Source organism: Vombatus ursinus, unplaced genomic scaffold, assembly GCF_900497805.2.
Source record: "Vombatus ursinus unplaced genomic scaffold, bare-nosed wombat genome assembly UNPS02014781.1, whole genome shotgun sequence".
NCBI lineage: Eukaryota > Metazoa > Chordata > Mammalia > Diprotodontia > Vombatidae > Vombatus > Vombatus ursinus.
Window position 1 is genome coordinate 14164786 of NW_020954559.1, and position 23615 is coordinate 14188400.

General features: G+C 36.2%; 1 protein-coding gene and 1 pseudogene across 1 annotated transcript in view; both read left to right on the forward strand.

The window, feature by feature from the left end:
- Positions 1–23615, forward strand: part of LOC114046194 (cullin-4A) — a 65336-nt gene that overhangs the window by 32221 nt on the left and 9500 nt on the right. Inside the window, exons 7-17 of the mRNA XM_027866439.1 lie at positions 3088–3177; positions 5277–5359; positions 9093–9160; positions 12470–12588; positions 16796–16988; positions 18665–18769; positions 19063–19173; positions 19287–19372; positions 19479–19586; positions 21202–21315; positions 22753–22858. Of these exons, the coding sequence (XP_027722240.1) occupies positions 3088–3177; positions 5277–5359; positions 9093–9160; positions 12470–12588; positions 16796–16988; positions 18665–18769; positions 19063–19173; positions 19287–19372; positions 19479–19586; positions 21202–21315; positions 22753–22858 (1183 nt within the window). The remainder of the gene's footprint in view (positions 1–3087; positions 3178–5276; positions 5360–9092; positions 9161–12469; positions 12589–16795; positions 16989–18664; positions 18770–19062; positions 19174–19286; positions 19373–19478; positions 19587–21201; positions 21316–22752; positions 22859–23615) is intronic.
- LOC114046267 lies at positions 10090–11257 on the forward strand (annotated as a pseudogene).

Below are 23615 nucleotides of genomic sequence, written 5' to 3' on the forward strand. Positions count from 1 at the left end.
GATGTTTGCATTTCAAAGTTCCTACTCAGTTCTGGTTTTTTCTTTAGAACTGTTGGAAAGTTCTCTTCCATTCATGTTTTATTTTTTTTCCGTTATAGGATCATACCCACTTTTGAAGGAGTAAGTTAATTTTGGTGGTTAGCCTATATCTTCTTTTTGCCTCTTGGAATATTGTATTCCAATATCTCCTCTTTCAATAGCTAAGTCTTGGGTGATCCTGACTATCATCACTGGAACTTAAACTACTTTCTAGACCAGGCCTGCACAACTTGTGGCCTTTGAAGTATTTTTTCTTTGCTATGATATGGAAACTCTGGATTTTGGCTATAACATTACTAGGACTTGCTTTTCAGATTTCTTTCTGGAGGTGATAAATGATTTTTTTTTTCTCTCTCTGTCTTTACTTTTCCCCTTATTCCTTGAAACACAGTGTGCAGGCTTTTTTGTTTTTTTTTTTAAATCATGGTTTTTCATAGAGTCTGGTTCTTAAGTGAACTCTTCTTGACCTTTTTTACAGACCTCTTTTTGATACCAGATACCTTAAATTGTCTTTCCATTTTAAAAAATCTTTTTATTTTTGTTCTCATTTTCTTGTCTCATATAGTCATTGGTTGCTATTTGGCCTATTCCGATTTTCAGAGTCCATTATTTAGGTAAGGTGTACTACTTTCTCTTCTAAGCTCTTCCAATTCTTTCCTTTAGAGCTTTTATTTCATTTTTTATGAATTTTTTTTCATTTCTCCTAGGTTTTCATATAGTCATTGTGGAAAATCCGTTTTTCCCCCCTTTAGGTCTATGCTTGCTATTATTAAGAAGTTACTCTCTCTTCCAGGCTGAACTTTTGGGCATATCTAGGTCTACAATAATTTATTACTGTGGTCATTGGCTTCAGTTTACTCAAATCTGCAGCCTTAGTTCCTTAACTGAGGCTTTGGGCTAAGGTCAGGCTTCACCCCTCCTGAAGTAGTAGTTCATTTTGGGTGGATTGGTCAACCCTGCTTTGTCTCAACTCTGGTAACCTGGGTTCTTGTGCTAAAACCTACCTCCTGGCAATCTTAGAAGTTCATAGCACTAGATCTTCTAGGCTCTTGATTGATTGCTGCCAGGTGGCATGGAGCCTGGGCTGTTCTTGTAGTCATACTGCTGCTGATCTCAGTGACTTCCAAAGTCCACGAAGGTGGCTTTCTGACCTCCTCGGGGCTTTGTAAGGGAAGCCCTTCACTCTTGGTACCTGGTGGGTGAGAGACACACACAGACACACCCTTACATATGTTTGACATCCAGGTTGTCTGCCTGCATTGACATTAACTTTGCTGGAGGTCCCAGGGACTTCGAGCTGACATATTGCTGTAGTTCTGGGTTGAAGGATGTTACTTCTTATTGAATATCTTGATCATCATTTCATCTGGTTTAGCTTTTTATTGGAATAGGAATGTGGAAGTGGGTAGCTTTCTTCCTTTCACGTAGCCTTGTAAGAATAGAGTTGTTATTTGTCTTACACAGATTAGCTATTTTAAAAGAATTAGTGTATGATAATGTACACAGAACTATGCAAATAGTTGTCTGAACTGTACTGAACTATTCTTGGGTGATTAAGTGGGACTTGGGAAGACCTTATATAAGTAATTAAGCCACTAACCTTGAAATACAATTCATATTTATGAAAGGCTGTTCAGTGCATAACAGGAGTTCCTTGTGGGGGTAGGGACAGAAGTCCTATACATATATTTTTAAATTCTGCCTTGAGATTTTAAGGACTAGTGTGATCAAAATCCCCCCTCTTCCACATATTAACTCAGGGGAAGGGGTGAAATCCTAACTTAACACTCTGGAAATTAAGTATTGCTAATTTTATTGTAAAATTCAAAAGGTTTGCTTTTATGTGTAAATACCCATCTTGTAGACTTCTGATATACTGCTAGTAGACACAATTTTTATAACTAGAGGCATAAATAGATTTAATTAAAAGTGCTAATTAACCAGAATTGGTAACAGGCTATATAACATGATACATCAAAAAGAATTTAATAGATTTGTTTTTCTCCTAAACCAATCAACTGTTATTTTTCAGTGTGATTTACTTGATTACAATCTTTTTAAGCCAGATGCTAGAAGAAAATTACATCTGAGCTTCAGAACCTTTCTCTAATTACCTGCTCTCCTAAATGTTAATGCAGGAATATACCACATATAAAGTCAATTAGCCAAATAATTTTACAGTAATCTTAGTAGTCATATCTTCTGCAGAGAAGAATTATTCCTTACTTAGCAGTGGGATATCTATCCTTTAGAAAATACAGTGTTGAAATTCAGCTGATAATTGTCATCTCTAGAAAAATATTGAACTACAGGCTAGGGAATTCTTGAGGAGGAAAATTAGCACTTCCTCCCATCTCTCTTCTAAAATATTGCAAAATTTTTATTTGCTTTTACCTTTATCTTGATCCAAACACATTGTTAAGATCCCTAAGCTCATGCTTTTTATAATCTCAGATCTGTCTCTGTAAAGACTAGTTTTTAAGAATTTTATTGTCTAAATTTTGGCTACCCAGGAACAAATATCAAATTTTGTAGCATTGTTAATGAGGAACTGTCATTTGTGACATTGGTTCCACAAAAACACAACCTTATTTGAAACGATAATGTTAGATTGTAACGTTCAGCCTAACATTCCTTGCTAAGAAATTTTGACATTTGGAAACCAATATTTAGTCATATACAGTAGCTGTCTCAGGAATCTGAGTTAGGCTAGCATGCCTCCAGTGGTTTAAATAGCACCAAGAGATCCAATCTGGCAAATACCTGGAAAGTTGTAGACATTTCAGGGATATTTGAAGAATTGTTTCAAGGCCCAGCATGGCAGTGGCACTTGCAGCTGGGAGAGGCAGGGGTACAGTGGTACATAAAAGAGCATATGTATGGGAAACTAGACGACTTCTTAGTTACTTTTAACATTTGACTTACTCTTGTTTTTCCCTGAATCTTGGTGCCAATTACATGTTAAAATTTCTTAATGTAACCTCAAATTTAAAACAGAAACAAAGACTTTTAATTTCTCTTCACTAAATAATAATATTGATTTCTTAGGTCTATAAAGATTCATTTGAGCAGAAATTTTTGGAAGAGACTAATTGTTTATATGCTGCAGAAGGCCAAAGACTCATGCAAGAAAGAGAGGTAAAAATATTAAATATAATCATATTTTTGTTTCGTGTCAATACTTATGCTTTTAATTTTAATATATGTACATTTGCCAATATACACTTTGGAAACTTTTTGTATAGCCATGATCTAGCCAAAATAGGATTTTGGTCTTTAGCTAAAAATAAAAATATCCTAAGAGATTTAATAATCCCTACCATTAATATAAACTGTATGTTTCTATATTAATTGAAAACTTTTATAATATTCCCCACAACAGAAATTCAGTAAGATAACACAAAATGGAAATAATGCAAAAATATTTTTTAAATTCCTTGGGCAGCTAGTTGGATAGAGCGCTGGACCTGGAGACAGGAAGATCTGACTTTATATGTGGCCTCAGACACTTACTAGCTATATGACCCTGGGCAGGTCCCTTAATCCTGTTTGCCTCAGTTCCTCATCTGTAAAATGAGCTGGAGAAGAAAATGGCAAATCACTCAAATGCCTTTTCCAAGAAAACCCCAAATGGGGTCATAAAGAGTTGGACACGACTGAAATGACTCAGCAACAACAGTAAAAAATGCCGACTATTAAAAGTGAAATAGATGCCTCTACAGATACATGGAGAAAAGAGTCATAGGATCATAGATCTGGAGCTGGGAGAGACCCCCAAGGCTGTAACCCCCTCATTTTAGACAAGGCCTTAGATGTGTCTTGCCCAACATATGACGTATAGAATAGGAGAGGGAGGATTTGAAACCTGGTCCAGTGACTCCAGAGCCAGTGCTCTTTCCACTATACTCTATGAATTGAAATTCAAAAACAAACAAAACACAAGCTAAAAATTAACAGTTTTCCCCCCCAAAAATTCTTAGAATCAAAGAATATTTGTGTTGGAAAGGTCATTACAGGTTATCTAATTCAACACCTCCCTTTTTACAGATGATGAAAGGGGCCAAGAGAAATGAAGTGAATTGCTGAGGGTTATCTTGCTAATTAGTAGCAGAGTTGGTCTTGAAAATGTGGTCTTCTGGATTCTGACCAGGCTGTTACTTTTTCAGACTCTGCTAGTACTCTCACAATGGTTTCTTTGCATGTGACTTGGTTAAGCAAGTCCTTTGAACTCGTCTCCAAAATGTCATTCATGTAGTTGCCATAGACCTTGGCTATGTGGTTTTCTCCTCATTTGGCCAAGGACGTTCCAGATCTGAACTTTGCCGTCTTTAGCTGCCGAGGAACAAAGTTATTGTCCTTAAAGAGCAACACTTGAGCTGGTTTCCCAGTGAGAAACTTTGGAGTAGAGAAGAGAAACCTCATACCGCTTTACAGAGTCTGTTTTTTATCAACTCTGCATCGAAGCAGATGTTGAATGGATGAGAAGCATAACGTTAAGGTCTTATGTCTTCTAATTCAATAAATTGTTCACTGGCACATAAGCAAGTCAGTTTCTTTATCCAGACAAGGAAAGCCCATGGAACCTCACTAAAAAACAGAATATACATGATCGTGCCAACTAAACTCAGCTCTCAGCGTCCAGCCCGTTACCTGATCCACTTCAGCCATTGGTTGCCCAAGGACAGTGCAACAAAACAAAACAAAACCGTGCTATTTCATAGCACCCTAATGGAAACAATATGCAGCAACTTTTCCTCAAAATGAATTTTAGTGATTACGCCAAGAACAAAGAGGGACACAGTGTTGTCAGTAAAAATAGTGTTGAGGGGGAGAAGGGGAAGAGGTTGGAAGGGGTATATATGAAAGGAAGAGAAAATACCTCATTAATTGAAAAATAAAAGTGAAAAAAAGTGTTGGATTTGGAGTCAAAGAACCTGAGTCCAGATCATGACTTACTACTTAGTACTCTGTGTGACTTTGAGCAAGACATTCCACATTTCTGGGCCTCATCTTCTTCATCTATAGAAGGAGCATGTTGTACTATGCCTCTTACAACTCTAAAACTACAATTTCAAAATCTTGGTATTTTGTTTCTAGCCTAATCTTAAATAATTTTGAGGAAAATGATGATTTTTTTTAATTTTTAACTTCCCAGAAGAAAGTGATCATAGAAATCAATAGTAATTTTAGTGTTATTTCTGTGACATCATTGATCTCTTGGCATTTTTTGTTGAAAGGTCCCAGAATACCTTAACCATGTAAACAAACGTTTAGAAGAAGAAGGAGACAGAGTAATAACATATTTAGATCACAGCACACAGTGAGTAATATTTACTTTCTCTAATTTTACCATAGTTAAAATTTTCTTCTTTGGGTGTATTCTGAGAAGTTCTGGTGGTAGTGCTATAATCATATAAGTCACATTGTTAACATTTATGAAGCATTCACAAGGCAAATCTTCACTAAGTGCTATGTCCTAATAAGGTGAAATTTGTTTTCAAGGAATCAGCAAGTTGGGTGGTAGTGGTCTGGAGAACTTTGTCATCATCACCTTTGAATTTATATACTCTGGATAGCTACTTGCTCTGCCTAATGGTAGGAGTTCCCAGTTTTCAAGGAAATTAATTCAGGCTGAGCTATTTAAAAGTGCTAGACAAAAAGAGACCATGTTATTATTGATGAGACTCAATTGGAATTTACCAGATATTGAATATATGAGAGTTTCATTAGATGTACTTCAAATATTAAATCATCAGTTCCATATTTACTCACATAATTCCCCCGTTCCTTTTAGGAAAAAGAAATGGTCCCCACATTTGACCTCCGGGTCATTCATGAGCTTGATCCCACTACTGCCCAACACTGGAACTTTGTTCCATTTTCTGACCTAGGCCAGTTCACCTCTCCTTAGGCAACTTGGGGGTTCTCTGCTCTCAGGGACTTTCCATATTGATGCTGAATGTAGTTTGGGCACCTTAACAGCGTAATCTCCCCAGCTCAGGAGTTCTGACAGCCCCAACCACCTAGGTAGCAGGGATTATAGGTAGGCACCACTCTGCCTGATTTTGCTGTTTTTTAGCCTAAGGTTTTCAACTTTAAAGTAAATTGGTAAGTAGGTAGAAAATAGAAAGAATTAATGTAAACTTTCATCTGTCGATGTCTTAGTGTCTCATATCAGTGTCATATGTCTCATATCAGCGAGTAGAACTTCATTAGTCAGAGCCAACAAATGTGACTGAGTGCCTACAGTAATGATGTATACCTTTCATTCTCATGAGACTTTAGTTTTCTATTTTTGATCCAGTGCACCCCTCTTTAATTTTATTGCATTGTTTAATTCTTCTTTTCCCATAGACACACTCTCTGATCTCACTCAGATTTTTTTATTTTACTTAAACTATTCATTTCTCTTTTTTATTTCTCACCCTCTTTTAACCCTCAGTCTATTTGTAGCTTTTTATTTCTTCTTTCTGTAAGCGTCATGAGGGTAAAACTTTTGGGTAATCAAACTGGAGTTTCCTCTGCTATCCCATTTTTATGTTATTGCCTTTGTAGATCAAATCCATTCTGTTTTCTGCTGTGCTTTTAGAAATATCGGTCTCTGAAGGAAGCAGTGTTGTGTCGTTTTCTCTTCTAGAGCAGGACACCCTCCCATTTCAGGTCCCTTCATCTTAGTCCCTTCCATTCATTACTTTTGTTTTATTCCAGATAGCTGCCAATCATGAAAGAATAAAGAGATTATTATCCTTTTACCATATACGTATGGACTTGGTGGACCTGTATTGTTTTTCTCCCCTCTGTCTCTTATCTCCTGTCTCCCCATTTGTACAACTTACTACTATAAGTCCCTCACACAAAATCTGTTGATTCACTTACATAGATCAGGAGATTTAGTCCATAGGCTATTCATTTCTTTCCCCTTCCTTTCTCCTAATTCTTTAAATTCCCTTTACATTTTTTGACCTTTAGTCTCTTTTGTTCTTTGATCCTCTTTGTTTTTATTAACCTCACAGTTCAATTTGTTCAAAAATAAAAATAACCTATAGAAATGAGTGAATTTATTATTCTTTTCATTTCCTTTTCCCCGTCACTTTTTTTTAAATCACGATCACTATCTTTAGCTATGGAATTGATTTATCTTACTACAGATACTTTGGATGGTTTCTGTTTCAGAGAAGCGTACTCTAAAGGAAAGAATGATAGATTAGAAGCCATTGGCCATTTGCTAGTTTTGTGACTTGGGACAACAAGTCACTTAATCTTTCTCAGCCTTAATTTCTTCATTTGTAAAGTGAAATAATAATACCTCACAGGGGTGTAGCGAGGACCAAATAAGATAATGTATGTAAAGTACTTGGTAACTTTAAAGAACTTTGTATATACAAGCTGTGACTAAGGCAGGAAGGGATGTGAAAAGCAGCTTATGTGGGAAATGTGAAATGAGGAACAAGGAAAAAAAGCAAATATGATAAGTCACAGTTTGTGCCAATTTTTTCACTTTATATCTCCTGAAAAAAATTGTAATAGCTGTGTAAACATATAGCACTTTAAAGTTTGCAGAGTACTTTACAAATGTTATCTCACTTGATTCTCACAACAACCCTGGAGGAGTGGGTACTATTATTGTCCGCATTTTACAGTTGAGTTTACTGAGGTAGAGGTTGTGACTTGCCCAAGGTCACACAACTAGTAAATGTATGAGGCTGGATTTGAACTTGGGTCTTCCTGACACCAGGTATTGTAGTGTGTGGATTGGCAAAATTGGGAGTAATCTAATCTAATAGAACAACCCGGAGGCTTCATTGTGCCTCAGATGTATCTAGTGGAGTCCTTGAAATTGGAGATATGAATGTTTTTTCCTGTTAGAACTCCATCTTGTGAAATAGGAGCATGAGAACAGTGTCTTAGCAGCATACAGAGCACAACTGCTTCTGGCAGGGAGCTCTTTTCAAGGACTCTGATGTCTCGGGCAACAAAAAGCATTTTCTTCCTCCAGGAAACTGAGGGAAACCTAGGTAGTTGTGGCACAAAAGGCTGAAATAGGAATTTAGGAGGGATACAGAGGGAGAATCCAGCTGAATTGGGATACTGACTGCTCTCTCCAGAGCTTTGGGGTTCCCTCCCTCCCACTCTTCTTCTAGTATAAAGTATCTAGACTCATGGAGTTATGTCCGTAATACAAATTTTTTTAGAATGCATCATCTTCACTGTCAGGAATTTGTCTTTCTCAAACCTTTTTTTTTTCCCCTGTCCCTAAGATACTATGAAAATTAAAAATATTAATAAAATTTATAGTAAAGTATAAGTTTTTGCATTATTGTCACTGAAATAATTATTATTGAATTAGCAAAAAGATTCCCCTAGATTTTAGAGTGGCTATAGTTTAAATGTTTTTCTTGTTGGAGTTCTTTTACTGACAGACTTCCAGAAAGGCCAAATTATTTTTTGTTTTTTTGAACTTCATATAATTTAAATATAATTGCACATAGCCAATTCTTTTAAAATACTTATATTGTGATTTCTTCATAAGTTAAGATTCTTAATATTAATCTTGCTAATTAAATGTTATTTTTTAACATGTTTGTATATTGCCCTTACTGTTTAGAGCTTTTTGGTTCTTACTATTAGTATTATACTACTCTTTTTCTAGAATCATAGAGGATGAGCTATTCTCAATAATTCAGTGTGTTGATTAGAGTTTTTATGTATACCATATGTGGATCACTTACATTTCAGAGAACTAAAATAGAATTTTTAAAAAACTCGGTCATTATATGGAATGCATTTTAATTTTTTCAGTGATTTAAAAGGCAACTTCAGGATCTTACAGTGCTTCAGTCTTTATGAGCAAGCAACTCTCAACATGACACCATGAAAATTTTCTGGTTATTTTAGTTTGCTTGTTTTTTGGGTTCTAGATTAATGGGCATTTCCTGTATTTGCTTCAGAGATAGAAAGGTCTATTTGTCACATGGAATAGTCAAGTGTGTCAGTTCCTTTAAGCCTTGAAATATTTTTGGTGTCTTTTTTTTTTTTTTTTTTGCTTTATATAGGAAACCACTAATTGCTTGTGTGGAGAAGCAGCTTTTAGGTGAACATTTAACAGCGATTCTACAAAAAGGTAAAATTTTCAATATAATTTATTTAAGTCATATCCTTCATGCTCTGCAATAATTTGTGTAAGTTTATATAATATATGTCTTTCATGCTCTGCATATTTATTCTTGGGTGAAGCAGTTTGTTGAAGTGGAACTCCCATCTGTGAAATCCTGATCTTAACTCTGACTTCAGCTCTGCTACTCCCTGGTACAAAAGCTGGGACGTCAAGGGTCTTGCCTATAACATGAAGGATTAGATTTTTGGATCCCTTCGCAGCCCTGATGTTCTATGAATCACTAGGAGTATTCATTAAACTCCTACTTTGTGCCAGGTTCTCTGATAGGTGCTGGGATACAAAAACAAAAACAACAAAAAAAAAGAACCAGTCCTTGCTCTCAGGGAGCTTATATTTTATCCAAGAGATCACTTAATTAACACAAGTAAGCGTAATGGTTTTTGTTTTTGTTTTTTTGGTGTGGCAGTTGGGGTTAAGTGACTTGCCCAGAGTCACACAGCTAGTGAATGTTATGTGCCTGAGGCTGAATTTGAACTCAGGTCCTCCTGACTTCAGGGCCGGTGCTCTATCTACTGCACTACCTAGCTGCCCTAACATAATGGTTTTTGTTTTATTAAACACTGATCTTAGATATGGTGGTGGTTCCATCATAGATGGTAAAAATTGTTGCAGATCCTGAGAGAAAGAGAATCTCAGCTGTTAAAATTGGAGGGGAAACTGAAGACAGATATAATTTTACTACTAAAACTTGTACCAAATGATTTTTGTGCTAGAAGGTCCCAAGAGACTTTTTATCACTGCTTTGAAATTTGATTAACAGGCAAAAGAATATAAAGAGTTAATAGTGCTATAATCTAATTACTTCAGAGAAGCAAGATGGAAAAATAATCTAATGCGCCTGAAGTTTTTGGCTTCCACTTTCACCAGTGACCAAAGACTTGACCACTTTACAAAGTCCAAATCCCCAGAACACTGCTCAACATGGACACCGGTGTGACTGAAGATGCATTAAATGTCACTCTCACCATCCGACTACTTATGCATGGAAAGGAAGTTGGAAGCATTATTGGAAAGAAAGGAGAATCGGTCAAGAAGATGCGTGAAGAGAGTGGTGCTCATATTCAACATCTCAGAAGGGAATTGTCCTGAGAGAATAATTACTTTGGCTGGACCCACCAATGCCATCTTTAAAGCTTTTGCTATGATCATTGACAAACTGGAAGAGGACATCAGCAGCTCTATGACCAATAGTACAGACGCCAGTAGACCCCCAGTCACCCTGGCTTGTGGTCCCTGCTAGCCAGTGTGGCTTTCTCATTGGAAAAGGAGGATGCAAGATCAAGGAAATAAGAGAGAGTACACATGGCAGGGGATGTGCTACCAAACTCAACTGGGTGGGCCGTCACTATTGCTGGCATCCCGCAATCTGTCATTGAGTGTGTCAAACAGATCTGCATGGTCATGTTGGAGATTGTCTCCTAGTCTCCCCCGAAGGGCGTGACCGTCCCATACCGGCCCAAGCCATCCAACTCTCCAGTCATGTTTGCTGGTGGTCAGGACAGGCAGCAACAGTGTGAGCTTTCCCCACACCACCCTGTCCTTGTACCTCAACCCTGACCTGGAGGGACTACCTCTACAGGCCTATAGCATTCAAGCACAGTATGCCCATTCCACAGCCAGATCTGATGAAGCTGTACCATTTGGCAATGCAACAGTCTTACTTTCCCATGGTGCATGGCAACACCAGATTCAGTGGCATTGAATCCAGTTCTGAAGAGGTGAAAGGCAGGCTTGGATGCCTTTGCTCAGACTACTTCTCATGAACTCACCATTCCAAACGACTTAATTGGCTGCATAATCGGGCGTCAAGGTGCCAAAATCAATGAGATTCGTCAGATGTCTGGGGCTCAGATCAAAATTGCCAATCCGGTGGAAGGATCTACTGATAGGCAGGTTACTGCTGCCAGCATTAACCTGGCCCAGTGTATAATCAATGTCAGGCTTTCCTCAGAGATGGGTGGCATGGGGAGTAGCTCTAACAATGCAGAGTCACCCATAACCCCCTTCTGTTCACCACCCGTGATCCATCTGTGTAGTTTCTGAACAGTCAGTGATTATAGGTTTTAAATAGTTTGTAAATTTTCAATTTCTATACAACTTTATCATCCACTCATGATTTTTTTACCTTTCTGTGTTAGCCGTTAACGCTAAGAACCATATTTAGTTTTATAAGTTTCCCCGTTTTTTTGTTTGTTTTGGTTTTTTTTTTTTGTTGTTGTTTTTCTGTTTTTGGGGGGGGGGGCTCATGAATTTTTTTTTCTGTTTTTGTCATTGAAAATGTAAGAGTGGAATATTAATACATTTCAGTTTAGTTCTGTAATGTCAGGAATTGTTTTTTTAAAAATTAAAAGATGGACTGGAACTTTTCCCTTGTGAATAGAAAAAAAAAATTAAGGTGTAGAAAAATTAGAAATTAAAAGTTAACAGAGCCATCAAAGAGAAGTAAAATGACCAAAAAGTACGAATTATTGGGATTTGTTATCCATGTCATAAACTACTAGTTGAAGAATTTGGGGTGTGAAACATGGAATAAACTGGCCCAGGAAGCACTTAATTCATGAGTTTCTTAGTAAGAAGTCTTTATATGACTGCTTGGTAGAATAAAATGTAGAGAGTACCCTGAAGACTAATTCTGCTTTTAAAAAATATTTTCAATTATTTGGATACCAGGACAATAAGCATTAAAAATGGAATGACTAGGGGCAACTATGTGGTGCAGTGGATAGAGTACCGGCCCTGTAGTCAAGAAGACCTGAGTTCAAATCCAGCCTCAGGCACATAACACTCACTAGCTGTATGAGTGTGGGCAAGTCACTTAACCCTAATTGCCTCACCAAAAAAAAAAAAATGGAATGACTATTAATTGACAAAAAAAAAAATTTTTAATCTCTTACAAAATGCTCATGTTTGAAGGAATTATAGAATTCTGGGGGGAAATTATGTCATTGTTCTTTTTGAGGGGCAAGTAAGTTTTATATCTAGTCTAAATAATGTATTCCTTTTTAAAAGCCTAGATTAAAAATTAATTTAATAGCAGTTGAGGCAGGAGCTGTAAGTTCTCTTGGGAGCTCACCATATTGGGAGTGAATTCAGTGTGGCTATCAATTGACTTAGCCCACTGGAGTGCAGAACTGCTGAGCTGAAGTGATCTTCCAGCCTCAGCCTCCTCAGCAGCAGGAATTACAGGTGTGACTTTTTACACCCAGCTGTTAAATAAATAAATGTATTCAATTTTATTTTTTAATTTCATCTTAGGACTTGATAACTTGCTTGATGAAAACAGAGTGCCTGATCTCACACAGATGTACCAATTGTTCAGTCGAGTAAAAGGAGGGCAACAGATACTACTGCAGCACTGGAGTGAATACATCAAGGTATTTCAGATCAGTGTTGTGGAAAATACTTAGCATTATTCTAAAATGAAATTCAGGCCTTGTATGTTTTTTATAATTATATACATTTTTTTCAGTCATCAGGATAGAGCTCTGGCCTTGGAGTCAGGAGGACCTGAGTTCAAATCCAGCCTCAGACACTTGATACTTACTAGCTGTGTGACCCTGGACAAGTCACTTAACCCCGATTGCCTCACCAAAAAGCAAAAAAAATCCCAAATTTCCGCACTAATGATGTCCAAAAGATATACACAGACATATGTATACATAGTCTGTATATGTATGTAGATATACACGTGCGCACACACACACATGCACATGCCTCATTCTTTACTGAGTCTTTGATAAGTGATGGATAGCGTGTTTGTTATTTAGTCCTCTGGAGTTGGCTGTGGTGTTGCAGTGTCCCTAAGCCTTTCGTGATTGTTCATTTTTGCAATTGTTGGCATTGTATAAATTTTCTGGTTCTATTCTCTTCACTCTGTATCAGTCCATACAAGTCTTCCCAAGTTTCTCTGAAACCATCTCTTTCATCATTTCTTTTATATACCATAATTTAATCAGCAATTTCCTAACTGATGGACATGCCCTAAATTCCCATTCTTTGTCTTTTTTGTATTTTGTCACTTTTGTACATCTTTAGAATTCATTTTACTTAAAACCAATCCCTAATCTATCCTTTCCTTCCTTTTCACCTTTCCCTCCTATTTTCCTTTTTTTTTTCTTTTTTTTAGGCAATTGGGGTTAAGTGACTTGTCCAGGGTCACACAGCTTGTAAGTGTCAAGTGTTTGGTCTGAGGCCAGATTTGAACTCAGGTCCTCCTGACTTCAGGGCCGGTGCTGTATCCACTGCGCCACCTAGCTGCCCCTTTATTTTCCTATTGAGGGAAATATGTCTGTACCCAACTCTTTAGGATCATCAAGATATAACAAAACCCCTCTTAGGCTTTCTAATTTCCATCTTAACTGGACTCCCTTTATGACGCTTGATAATGGTAGGGTTCAGAAGGGACATATATACATGTGTGTGTGTGTGTGTGTATATATATATAGATAGATACATACATAGATACAGATATATAGATATTTAGATATACATATACATATATTTGAATGTAAGCAGTTTATCCTTGTTTGGTCCTTTATAATTATTTGTGTTTACTTTTTTCTATTTCTCTTAATTTCTGTATTTAAACTTCAGAATTTCTCTGTAACTCTAATCTTTTCATCATAAATTCTTAGAAGGTCCTCTATTTCATTAAAAATTTTTCCTCTCTGTAAGATAATGCTCAGTTTTGCTGGGTAACTATTCTTGGCTATAACCCTATAATCTTTGCCACAGTGGTTGCTGCTAAGCGTGTGTGATCTTGGCTGTGGCTCCTGGATTTGTATCTTCCTGGCCACTTGCAATATTTTTCTTTGTTGTGGTAGCTCTGGATTTTGTCTGTGATATTCCTGGGAGTTTTCTTATGGGGATTTCTTTCAGGAGGTGACCACTGGGTTCCTTCTGTTTCTGCTTCACTGTCTTGTTCTTAGAGATCTCCATACCTTTCTTTTAAAATTTTTTGAAATTGGATGTCTATACTCACATTCCAGTAGTCCAGTGATCTTTAAATTTTTTTATCTGTTTTTCCAGATCATTTCTTTTTGCTTTCAGATACCTTACATTTTCTAAGTTTTCAGTCTTTTGGCTTTCTTTTCATATTTCTTGTTTTTCCATAACAGTCCATGCTAATTATCAGAGAGTTTATTGCTTGGACGAGATTTTGTTCCTCTTGTATCAAGCTATTTTATTCCCTTTTTAATTCGTTCTTTCACAGCTCTTTTTTCTTTTCCAATTTTTTCCTCTACCACTCTCGTTTGATTTATAAAAACATTTTTTAACTCTTTCTTTATCTGTCCAATAATTCTAGTTGAATTTGTGCCCAATCTGTGTTTTTCTTTGAAGCTTTCCTTGTACCTATTTTGTAGTCATTCATTTTCTGGATTTGTGTTTTGAGCATCCCTTTCACCATAATAATTTTCTATGGTGGGGTGTTTTTGTTGTTTGCTCATTCATCCAGCTGACTTTGGACTTGATGTTAGGCGTGGCCTCTGCATACTTCTGGAACGGAGGTCTGGACAGGTCTTGCAGCTGTTTTGTGGAGTTATTTAGTGTTGTGTTAATCCAGGATCTCAGGGAAAGCTCAGGCTGGGGACTTGCAAAATTTCATTGATCCTAAAGGGTCTGTTCCAGGGCAGAGTCTGTTTGCTTCCTGCCTCATTTGAGCCCTCCAAGCTCCTGATCTGGGGTTAGGTCTAGGCAGCAGTGCTGCTAGACTTAGCCTTGATCAGCCATCTGGAAGCTCTGTTGGTTCGTAGGGACAGAATTACAGGCTCCTCTTTGGTCTAGGATTCTACCCTGCTTTTTCCTCTGCAGGCTGTAGACCTAGCTAGAAGCTGGAAATAAGACCCCACTCTGCTAATGCTTGCTTCTGAACTCGACTCTTTTTCATAAAACTGTCTAGGACCTCCCTCTCTGGGAACAGCATCCTGGGCTCAGGTCCTCACCTCACTGTACCCTGTCTTTGTGACCTAGAAGTGTGGTATAGGCAACCAAGCTGCAAGTTAACACCTGTTCACTTACTGGACCTGCTTTTTGAGTCTGGGACCTACTCTTGCCATGGTGCCTAAAGCTGGAATGCTACATGTACAACCTACTTCTGGATGGACCGTATTCCCTAGTATCCACAAACTTCTGTCTTTCTCCCTGTTCTGACCTGGGCTAGACAGATTACTCACTGTGACTTTTTCTTGAATTTCCCCATCAGGATTTTGTCTGGTACATTTTCTAGAGCTATTTGCAGAAGTTTTGAGGGTGAGCTCATTTATACTGCTTCCTGCTATATCACTATCTTAGCTCCTTCTCTTAGTCTTCAGAATTATTGTTAGTTTTTGCTCCATATCTTAATTTTCAGAGTTGATGTTAGTAAGTGTACAGTTGTGATGAATTTGAACTCTTAATTTTCTTACATATACTGCTATCATATCTTAAGATGACATTACAAATTATTAGTTATTGTATAAGCACATATGATTAAAAGAATTGTAATCATGCTGCATATAAAGACTATTCTTTGGGGCAGCTAGGTGGTACAGTGGATAGAGCTCTGGCCTTGGAGTCAGGAGGACCTGAGTTCAAATCCAGCCTCAGCCACTTGACACTGACTAGCTGTATGACCCTGGGCAAGTCACTTAACCCTGATTGTCTTATCAAAAAGCAAAAAAAAACAAAACCAAAACCCAAAAACCAAACTATTCTTTGTGGCTTTAAACTGGTTTTAATTTTTAAGACATGACTTTTTATATTTCCACTTCTAAAACTTAAGATCTTCTGCCTTTATACAAAAAGACTAATGTACAATAACTAATGTAACTAGAAGCAGAAGAAAGACTAGATAGTAGGGGGAAAAAAATCTTTGCAGTAAATAAGTCTGAAGGGAGGTCTTATATACAAAATTCCAGTGAATTAACACATAACACATAACACAGTTGCCAAATGGTTAAAAAATAGGAATAATTTTCTTTCTTCTTCCCTCCTTCCCTCTCTTAGTCTGGAAGTACAGCGGCCAATCATAGGCCCATTCTCAAAATTGACTTGAAGGGAAGTGTTGATATTTGTTTCCACCCTGGACCAGTTTATTCTTTTGGCACCTTAGTGGTACCCCTTCCCAGGGGCTCACCATATTGTGGTGGGGCTAGACACCCAGTCTTTGCTGTGGCTAAGAGCTCCCAGTCTCAATTTCCCCCAGCCAATACTATAGGTTATGTGCTACCACCCCCAGCTGACTAATAATTCTCAAAAGAAAAATCCTGTTCAGAGACATTTGTCAAAATAGTTAACTTTTATAGTATGAAAATTACCTCAGAAATTGAACCATGAACTTGGCCTTATTTTCATTACTAGATAAGAAAGGTTTAGTTTGCTTAAGCAGGTCTTTTTTCTTTATTTTAATGAATGTTAATAGACTGCAGAATTATTCAGCATTTTTAAGTTACTTTAGACTTGGCACTTTCAAGATAAAATTCACATAAGGTTATGAAAAATTCATTTCTAAGCCCCTCTCTATTTTAAATTGTATGTTTGATATAAACATAAGAAAATAATTTTAGATGTAGCGTATGATTTAGTATTCATTTGTTTTTACAGACTTTTGGAACAACAATAGTAGTTAATCCTGAAAAGGACAAAGATATGGTACAAGAACTGCTAGATTTTAAGGATAAAGTGGACCACATCATAGAAGTATGCTTTCAGAAAAATGAAAAATTTATTAACTTGATGAAAGAATCCTTTGAAACATTTATCAACAAGAGACCAAATAAGCCCGCAGAACTAATAGGTAAGAAAAGAATATTTCCATAAAACATCTTTTAAACATTTTTAGAAAAAAATAGAGGAAAACTCAGGCAAAAGACAAATTAATTGAAACATGAATATAAAATATGCATAAGATTTACTCTACAAATAAAATTCTCTTTCTGGAGAAAAATTCTCATGCCCTTATCATCATTCAGACTTGGATTTTCAAAGAAAACCATTGTGAAGTAACTCACTAACCACATGAAAACAGATATTCCATTAAGAAATTTTAGTTTGACTTCCAAAAATGGAAATATTCAATGGAATGATGAATAAATGTTGCCCATTTTAGACTTACTTGGATACAAAAGATTTCTTAATATATGTAAGTTGTAATAACTTCAGAGCTGCAGTTTATTAAGACTGAATGTGCCAGAATGTATATAATTTCCCATCCTACCAACTGAAGGAAACTTATTAGGTAATTTAATTGAGATGGCATGTTATATGTCATTACCTAGACTTTAGATATGAGTACATCTGTGAGACTCGGTGTATAATGTCCTAGACCATCTCTGTCTTAAGGGCCACATTCTTTTTTTTCATCTTTGTATCATATAGTCCGTAGAGGGATTAAATTAGATGAGATTTCACAAGCTAACAAGATTATCCACTGGATGCTATTAAAGGTACCCTTGATTGTTTATACCAGGAGGAAGGAGAGCTAACCTTTTTTCTTTTCTCTTTTTTTTTTTAACTAGTATAGCTCTACTTATCAGAGAGAGTCACTCTGTACTCATAAATAAGAAGGCACATACTCTTGAAAGCACAATACCTTGAACATTGGAAATATTTCATGTTTGTTGAATTGAGAGGAATAATTTAAAATGAAAGCAAATTTAGAATCACTCGTTTACAAAATAATTAACTGCTGATGTCAGAATGAATAATTCAGGATTCCTAGAAGCATCATTACTTAGGAGGCATTAAAAGAGTTCATGAAATATTTTCTTAAATATATGTATCACTCAGGAAAATTATTTGGCATATTTTATACTCCACCATCATCAATTTCTGCAACTAAGGATTCCTCTGGGTTTTACACTTACTGTCCCTCTCTAAGAGTGCTGTTCGTAGTTTGTCTGCGTTATCCTGAGAATGAAGATCTCTTATGTGTAAAGCCTTTACACGCCTGTGTAGCAGACCAGAAAGTTTCTATTTAAATTACCCAACCCAAGACCCAAAGAAAGCCCTTTTTCCCTGGTAGGAGAGAAAGTCCTAAATTAGAGAAAATATAATCTGAAAATCCAACATTTCATTGTCATTATTAATATATGTATTATTAAATATGAAAATACCTTCCATTTCACAGTATATCATAATATTGCTTGGCCAGCATAATGTAGTATATACAGGGCTGATTTTGAAGTCAGGAAAACATAGTTCACATCTCACCTCTGACACTCTGGAATCCAGTACAGTCCTCATAACCTCAGTGATCCTCTCTCAAAGTAGAGCTGGTTGCAGAAGAGTTGGTTATCTATATTGGTGCAGGGAAATTCATTCCTCACAGGAAGTTAGTTCCCTATACCCATGAAATCAAAGATCTGAACCACAAAACTATTTCAAAATGATACTTAGTCTAATTATGTTTTTTGGATTTTTTATTTTTAAATGCATATATAAAAGTAATTTTCAATTATTTTTATCTCTTAGCAAAACACGTTGATTCCAAGCTAAGAGCTGGTAATAAAGAAGCAACAGATGAAGAACTAGAAAGAATTCTTGACAAAATTATGATAATATTCAGATTTATTCATGGTAAGAAATAAGTTACATTGAACAAAATTGTATCTTCAGAAAAGTTAGTGGTGCTAGATTGATTAAAATTCCTTTATTTGGGCCTGATTTTTATTTAAATTATGTCAATTTTAATAACTGGGGAATTTTAAAAACTCGGGAAAAAAACTGTAGTCATTTAAATGTCATAAAAAGTTGGTTTTGTTCCTAAATAAATACTACTCAGGGATCTTTCGATTGAAAAACATCTTTGAATATTAAGTTCTCCTTATAACTCAAGATGTAATTTTATTCTTATTTTGACCCATAAATAGGTAAAGATGTTTTTGAGGCATTTTATAAGAAAGATTTGGCAAAAAGACTCCTTGTTGGAAAAAGTGCTTCTGTTGATGCTGAAAAGTCTATGTTGTCAAAACTAAAACATGGTGAGCAATTGCAACAATAAGATAGTCTTTCCCATCTTTATTCTTGGAGATTCTTCTCAATTAATATTTTTACTTCTTTTATATTTCTTACAACCCTTTTACTTTTGGGACAGAATGTGGTGCTGCTTTCACCAGCAAGTTGGAGGGGATGTTCAAGGATATGGAACTCTCCAAAGACATTATGATTCAGTTTAAACAGGTACATTTTGTTGACTAAGTAGATGGGCAAATGATTTTTAAAATGTCTTATCTGTGTTTTTTATGGAAAAATTAAGTTATTTTAAAAATAATGTATTTGTTTTTAGTACATGCAGAATCAAAGTGACCCAGGTAATATAGACCTGACAGTAAATATACTCACCATGGGATACTGGCCAACATACACACCCATGGAAGTGCATTTAACTCCAGAGGTAAGTGCCCTAAAAAGAAGTATTTTTATAGGCCATCTATTGATAGTTTCTTGGAAGCCGAGTATGTCTGAGAGCTACCATCTTAGCATAAACTCTTCTATACAGACATATTGTCAAAAGGTTATCTTGGGCAATTTGAAAATAATTGCTTTCTCTTTCCACCAATTTCATAGTTTATCACTGTGTGACTTTCTCTTAACCTCATGACTGTGAAGGTAAGAATCAAACATTGACATTATCATAGATAATGCAGTGAATAGAATGCTGAATTAGGAGTCCAGAAGACCTGGGCTGAAATCTAGCCTTAGACACTTATCTACATGATCCTGGGCACCTGGGACCTTCTGTCTGCCTCAGATTCCTCATCTATAAAATGGTGATAATGATAACACTACTTCCCAGAGTTGTTGTGAAGATAAAATGAGATAGTATTTGGAAAGCACTTTTTGAATCTTAATACAGTATATATATATATATATACATATATATGCTAACTGTTGTTATTATTTATGTAAATATTACCTGCATGTAGATCTGGGCACTATACAAAGTTGCCTTAATCAAGTATGACTACTGCTGTTTCTGAGAGCTTATAATTTAAGTTGTGACATTTATAGAGTCTGATAATATGCCTACAAACTGAATAGATATTGAACAAATGGTTTTGTTGTTGTTGTTCAGTCATTTCAGTCATGTCTGACTCTCTGTGATCCCATTTGGGGTTTTTCTTGGCAAAGATACTGGAGTAGTTTGCCATTTCCTTTTCAGCTCGTTTTACAGATGAAACTGAGGCAAACAGGACTTGCCCAGGGTCACACAGCTAGTAAGTGTCTGAGGCTAGATCTGAACTCAGGAAGATAAGTTTTCTTGATTCCAGGCCCGGCACTCTGTCCATTTTATTTAAACAAACTGGGGTCAAAGACCAACAGAAAAATTATTCATTGGACACTTCATCTTTAACTTTATTAGCATACTGACCATTATGGGGTCAAATATGGATAATTCATGGTAATTGATAATCATTATTATTAAAAATTTAAACTTAAATCCAGAGGATGTTGGAAAATCATAAGTATTCTAAAGCATTGGGCTGTTTATAGTGATAGTAGCACCTTGAAAATGTCGGTTCACTTTGAACAGATTCAGAATATCTTTTGTACAGTTCCTGAGAAGAATTAGCACTATTCAATTGTATCTAGAGTAACAGAACTTTTCTATTTTGTACGTTGTTCACCGAATAGCAAGGATTCTAGCACAACTTTCATTAAACAAGTTTAAATAGATTCATCCTTTGTTTACTTATTTTTTTTAGCATATAATTTTCCAATTAGAAAATGACTGAACCATGCATTGTAATTTTGAAAAATGGTGGCATAAATAGCCAGTAACACTTCTAACAACACAGCCATCAAACAGAAAACAAAAAACTTTATTTCATCTAAGTTAAAAAATAATTTTCATAAAAGCTATGTGAAGAAGACTGAGCTACTCAGTTATTCTTTTTAAGTAAATCTGAGATGTTTGGTTTTTCATTTAAATCTAGACTGTGAAGAAATTTTGGTTTTTAGGTAAATAGAATTTTGCATAAGTAAGTTTTTCCCTTTTATATTGACAGATGGTTAAACTTCAAGAAGTATTTAAGACATTTTATCTTGGAAAACACAGTGGTCGAAAGCTTCAGTGGCAAACCACTTTGGGACATGCTGTTTTGAAAGCAGAGTTCAAAGAAGTATGTTAATTGAGCATCCGTTTCATGTACTTTGTTTCGTAAGCATAATCATTTTATCAGGATTTTTAAAAAATTTTAAACAAATAAAGTTTCTCTCTCCCCCTCCCCCCATGGAAATATCAGTATGAAAAAAATGGTGATTCTTCTCTAGAATGTAAGAAAAGGAAATCATCCAGTAGTGACACTTAATTCTATACAGTAGGCTATGTTCCTTACCTTAGGCAACTTCAGCAATTAAGGAATTGCCAAAGAACAGGGGAAACAATACAAATACCTTGTCTTTAAAAATAAATTAGTTTCTAATAAATTAAAACTTAGTGCTGTAATATAATACTTGCAATTAAAATTTAAACTTATGTCGTGTTTCCTAAGGTATTAAATAACCAGAATGTTCCTCAGTTACATTTTGTTCCATCTTTATCTGTATTAGAAAAGGCAAGAACAATTATTTTCTGGTTTATCTTAAGGAAAATCTGCTATAAATTTTAAACATCAAAATAATGGCATGAGCTTTGATAACAATTTAATTTTTAAAGAAATGCTTTTGTGTGCATATGCCCAGTAATCTCTTTATCTTCCGTTTTGCAGTATGCTTCTGGTACATTGTTTTGCACAAACTCATTTTCTGTCTAAGTAGGCATGATAAATAATTCTGAATCAAAACTAGCTCAGATGATCTCACCTGTTTTATTTGGTAAAGAATTATTTCCCCCAAAAAACTGACCCATCTCTGAGAGAGATTCTTTGTAGGGAAAAAAAAAAGTTAAAGTAAGTAAATGGAGCCAAACTGAGCTTCTGTTTGGTGGTGTATATCAGACTTACACAGGGAACCTGGGCTTAAAGAGTCTCATGCCTTTCAACAGCAGCCTTTGGGAAAATAGTAAGGAAGTTAGTAATCAAGGACTTTTGGTCCCATTAATGTGGGAATTCCTTCTACCTATACATATGGCAGCCAGCTGCTAATTTGTAGCCTAAATGGGAATATTTAATAAAAATAATTTTTTTTCTTCCTTCATAACTTTGGTTCTCCCTGCTCTTCCCCCCTTCCTTTTTTTTTTTTTAAATGACTAAGCCTGTGATTTCATTGGGGAGCTCCTAGCAAGGAATTTCCTCTTAACAGTGCAGACAGGCTACAATTAATAGCATGGTATTAGAGGTCTAGGAATTTAGACACTGGGAAGTTGATATTTGAATCCAGGTCTTCCTAACTTTGAACTATCTAGCCACTAAGCTCCCCCTTCCTCTCTTCTGTTATTTATTTTGTCTTTTATTCCTTCTTAAATCTATTGGTTAACTTTTGAAGAAAATGCCCATTGACTTTAAAAGGAACTCAGTAGGGTAAGGACAAGAGATTAGCATGGGGGTGGGGTTGGGAGGCCAGGGGGTATACTGTTTCAGAAATAAATATTAATTTATTTACCTTTTTTTTCCCCTTAGGGAAAGAAGGAGTTTCAGGTGTCACTCTTCCAGACATTAGTGCTCATCATGTTTAATGAAGGAGATGAATTCAGTTTTGAAGAAATAAAAATGGCCACTGGTGTAGGTAGGGAAAATGACTTTGTATATTCACAGTATCCAGATACCATCTTCAAAGCACTTATTTGTTTCTGGTGCTGTTCTAGATGCTATATCATTTTACCCTTATTTCTTGAGGAATTCAGTACCTATTTCACTTTCTTTCCTCCCCAAACTCCTGCCTTGATGCTATGGGATTGAACTTTCATGGCAATACTACCTCAGACTCCCTTGAGAGCCATTTCCAGTCATCCTAATCTGTATCTTGCCCCTGGACCCAGAAGGCTCTGGAGGAGAAAGTGAGGCAGGTGACTTTGTGTAGCCCTTCTTCACTTAAATTCAATTCACCTGGAAGTCATGGCATCACCTTCCTGATGTCATGGAACCTTTGAGAAAGAAGGACAAACAACAACAACCTCAAATTCCCTAACCTCTCAACTCTTCCATCTCCTCAGATACCATTACATTCTGTGTCAGCTACTCAGGAATAGTCACGCCCTGGCTGTCACCATTAACCACTTCTTTGATCAGAAAATCTGAGAATCTTCTATCTGACTATAACCTCCTAACATTCCATCTCTTCCCTACTCCTCACCCTCAAAGCAACCTCCTGTCCCTCCACCCTCTGAGTACTTAGTGCTTTTCTATGACTTCTCTTTGCTCCCTTCCCAACATTGACCCTATAGTTAACCAATTCGCCATCACCCTATTCTGTACTGTCATATACTTATCCTGTTGCTGCTTAACTCTTGCTGAAATCCAACCTTGGATTGCTGCCACCATCT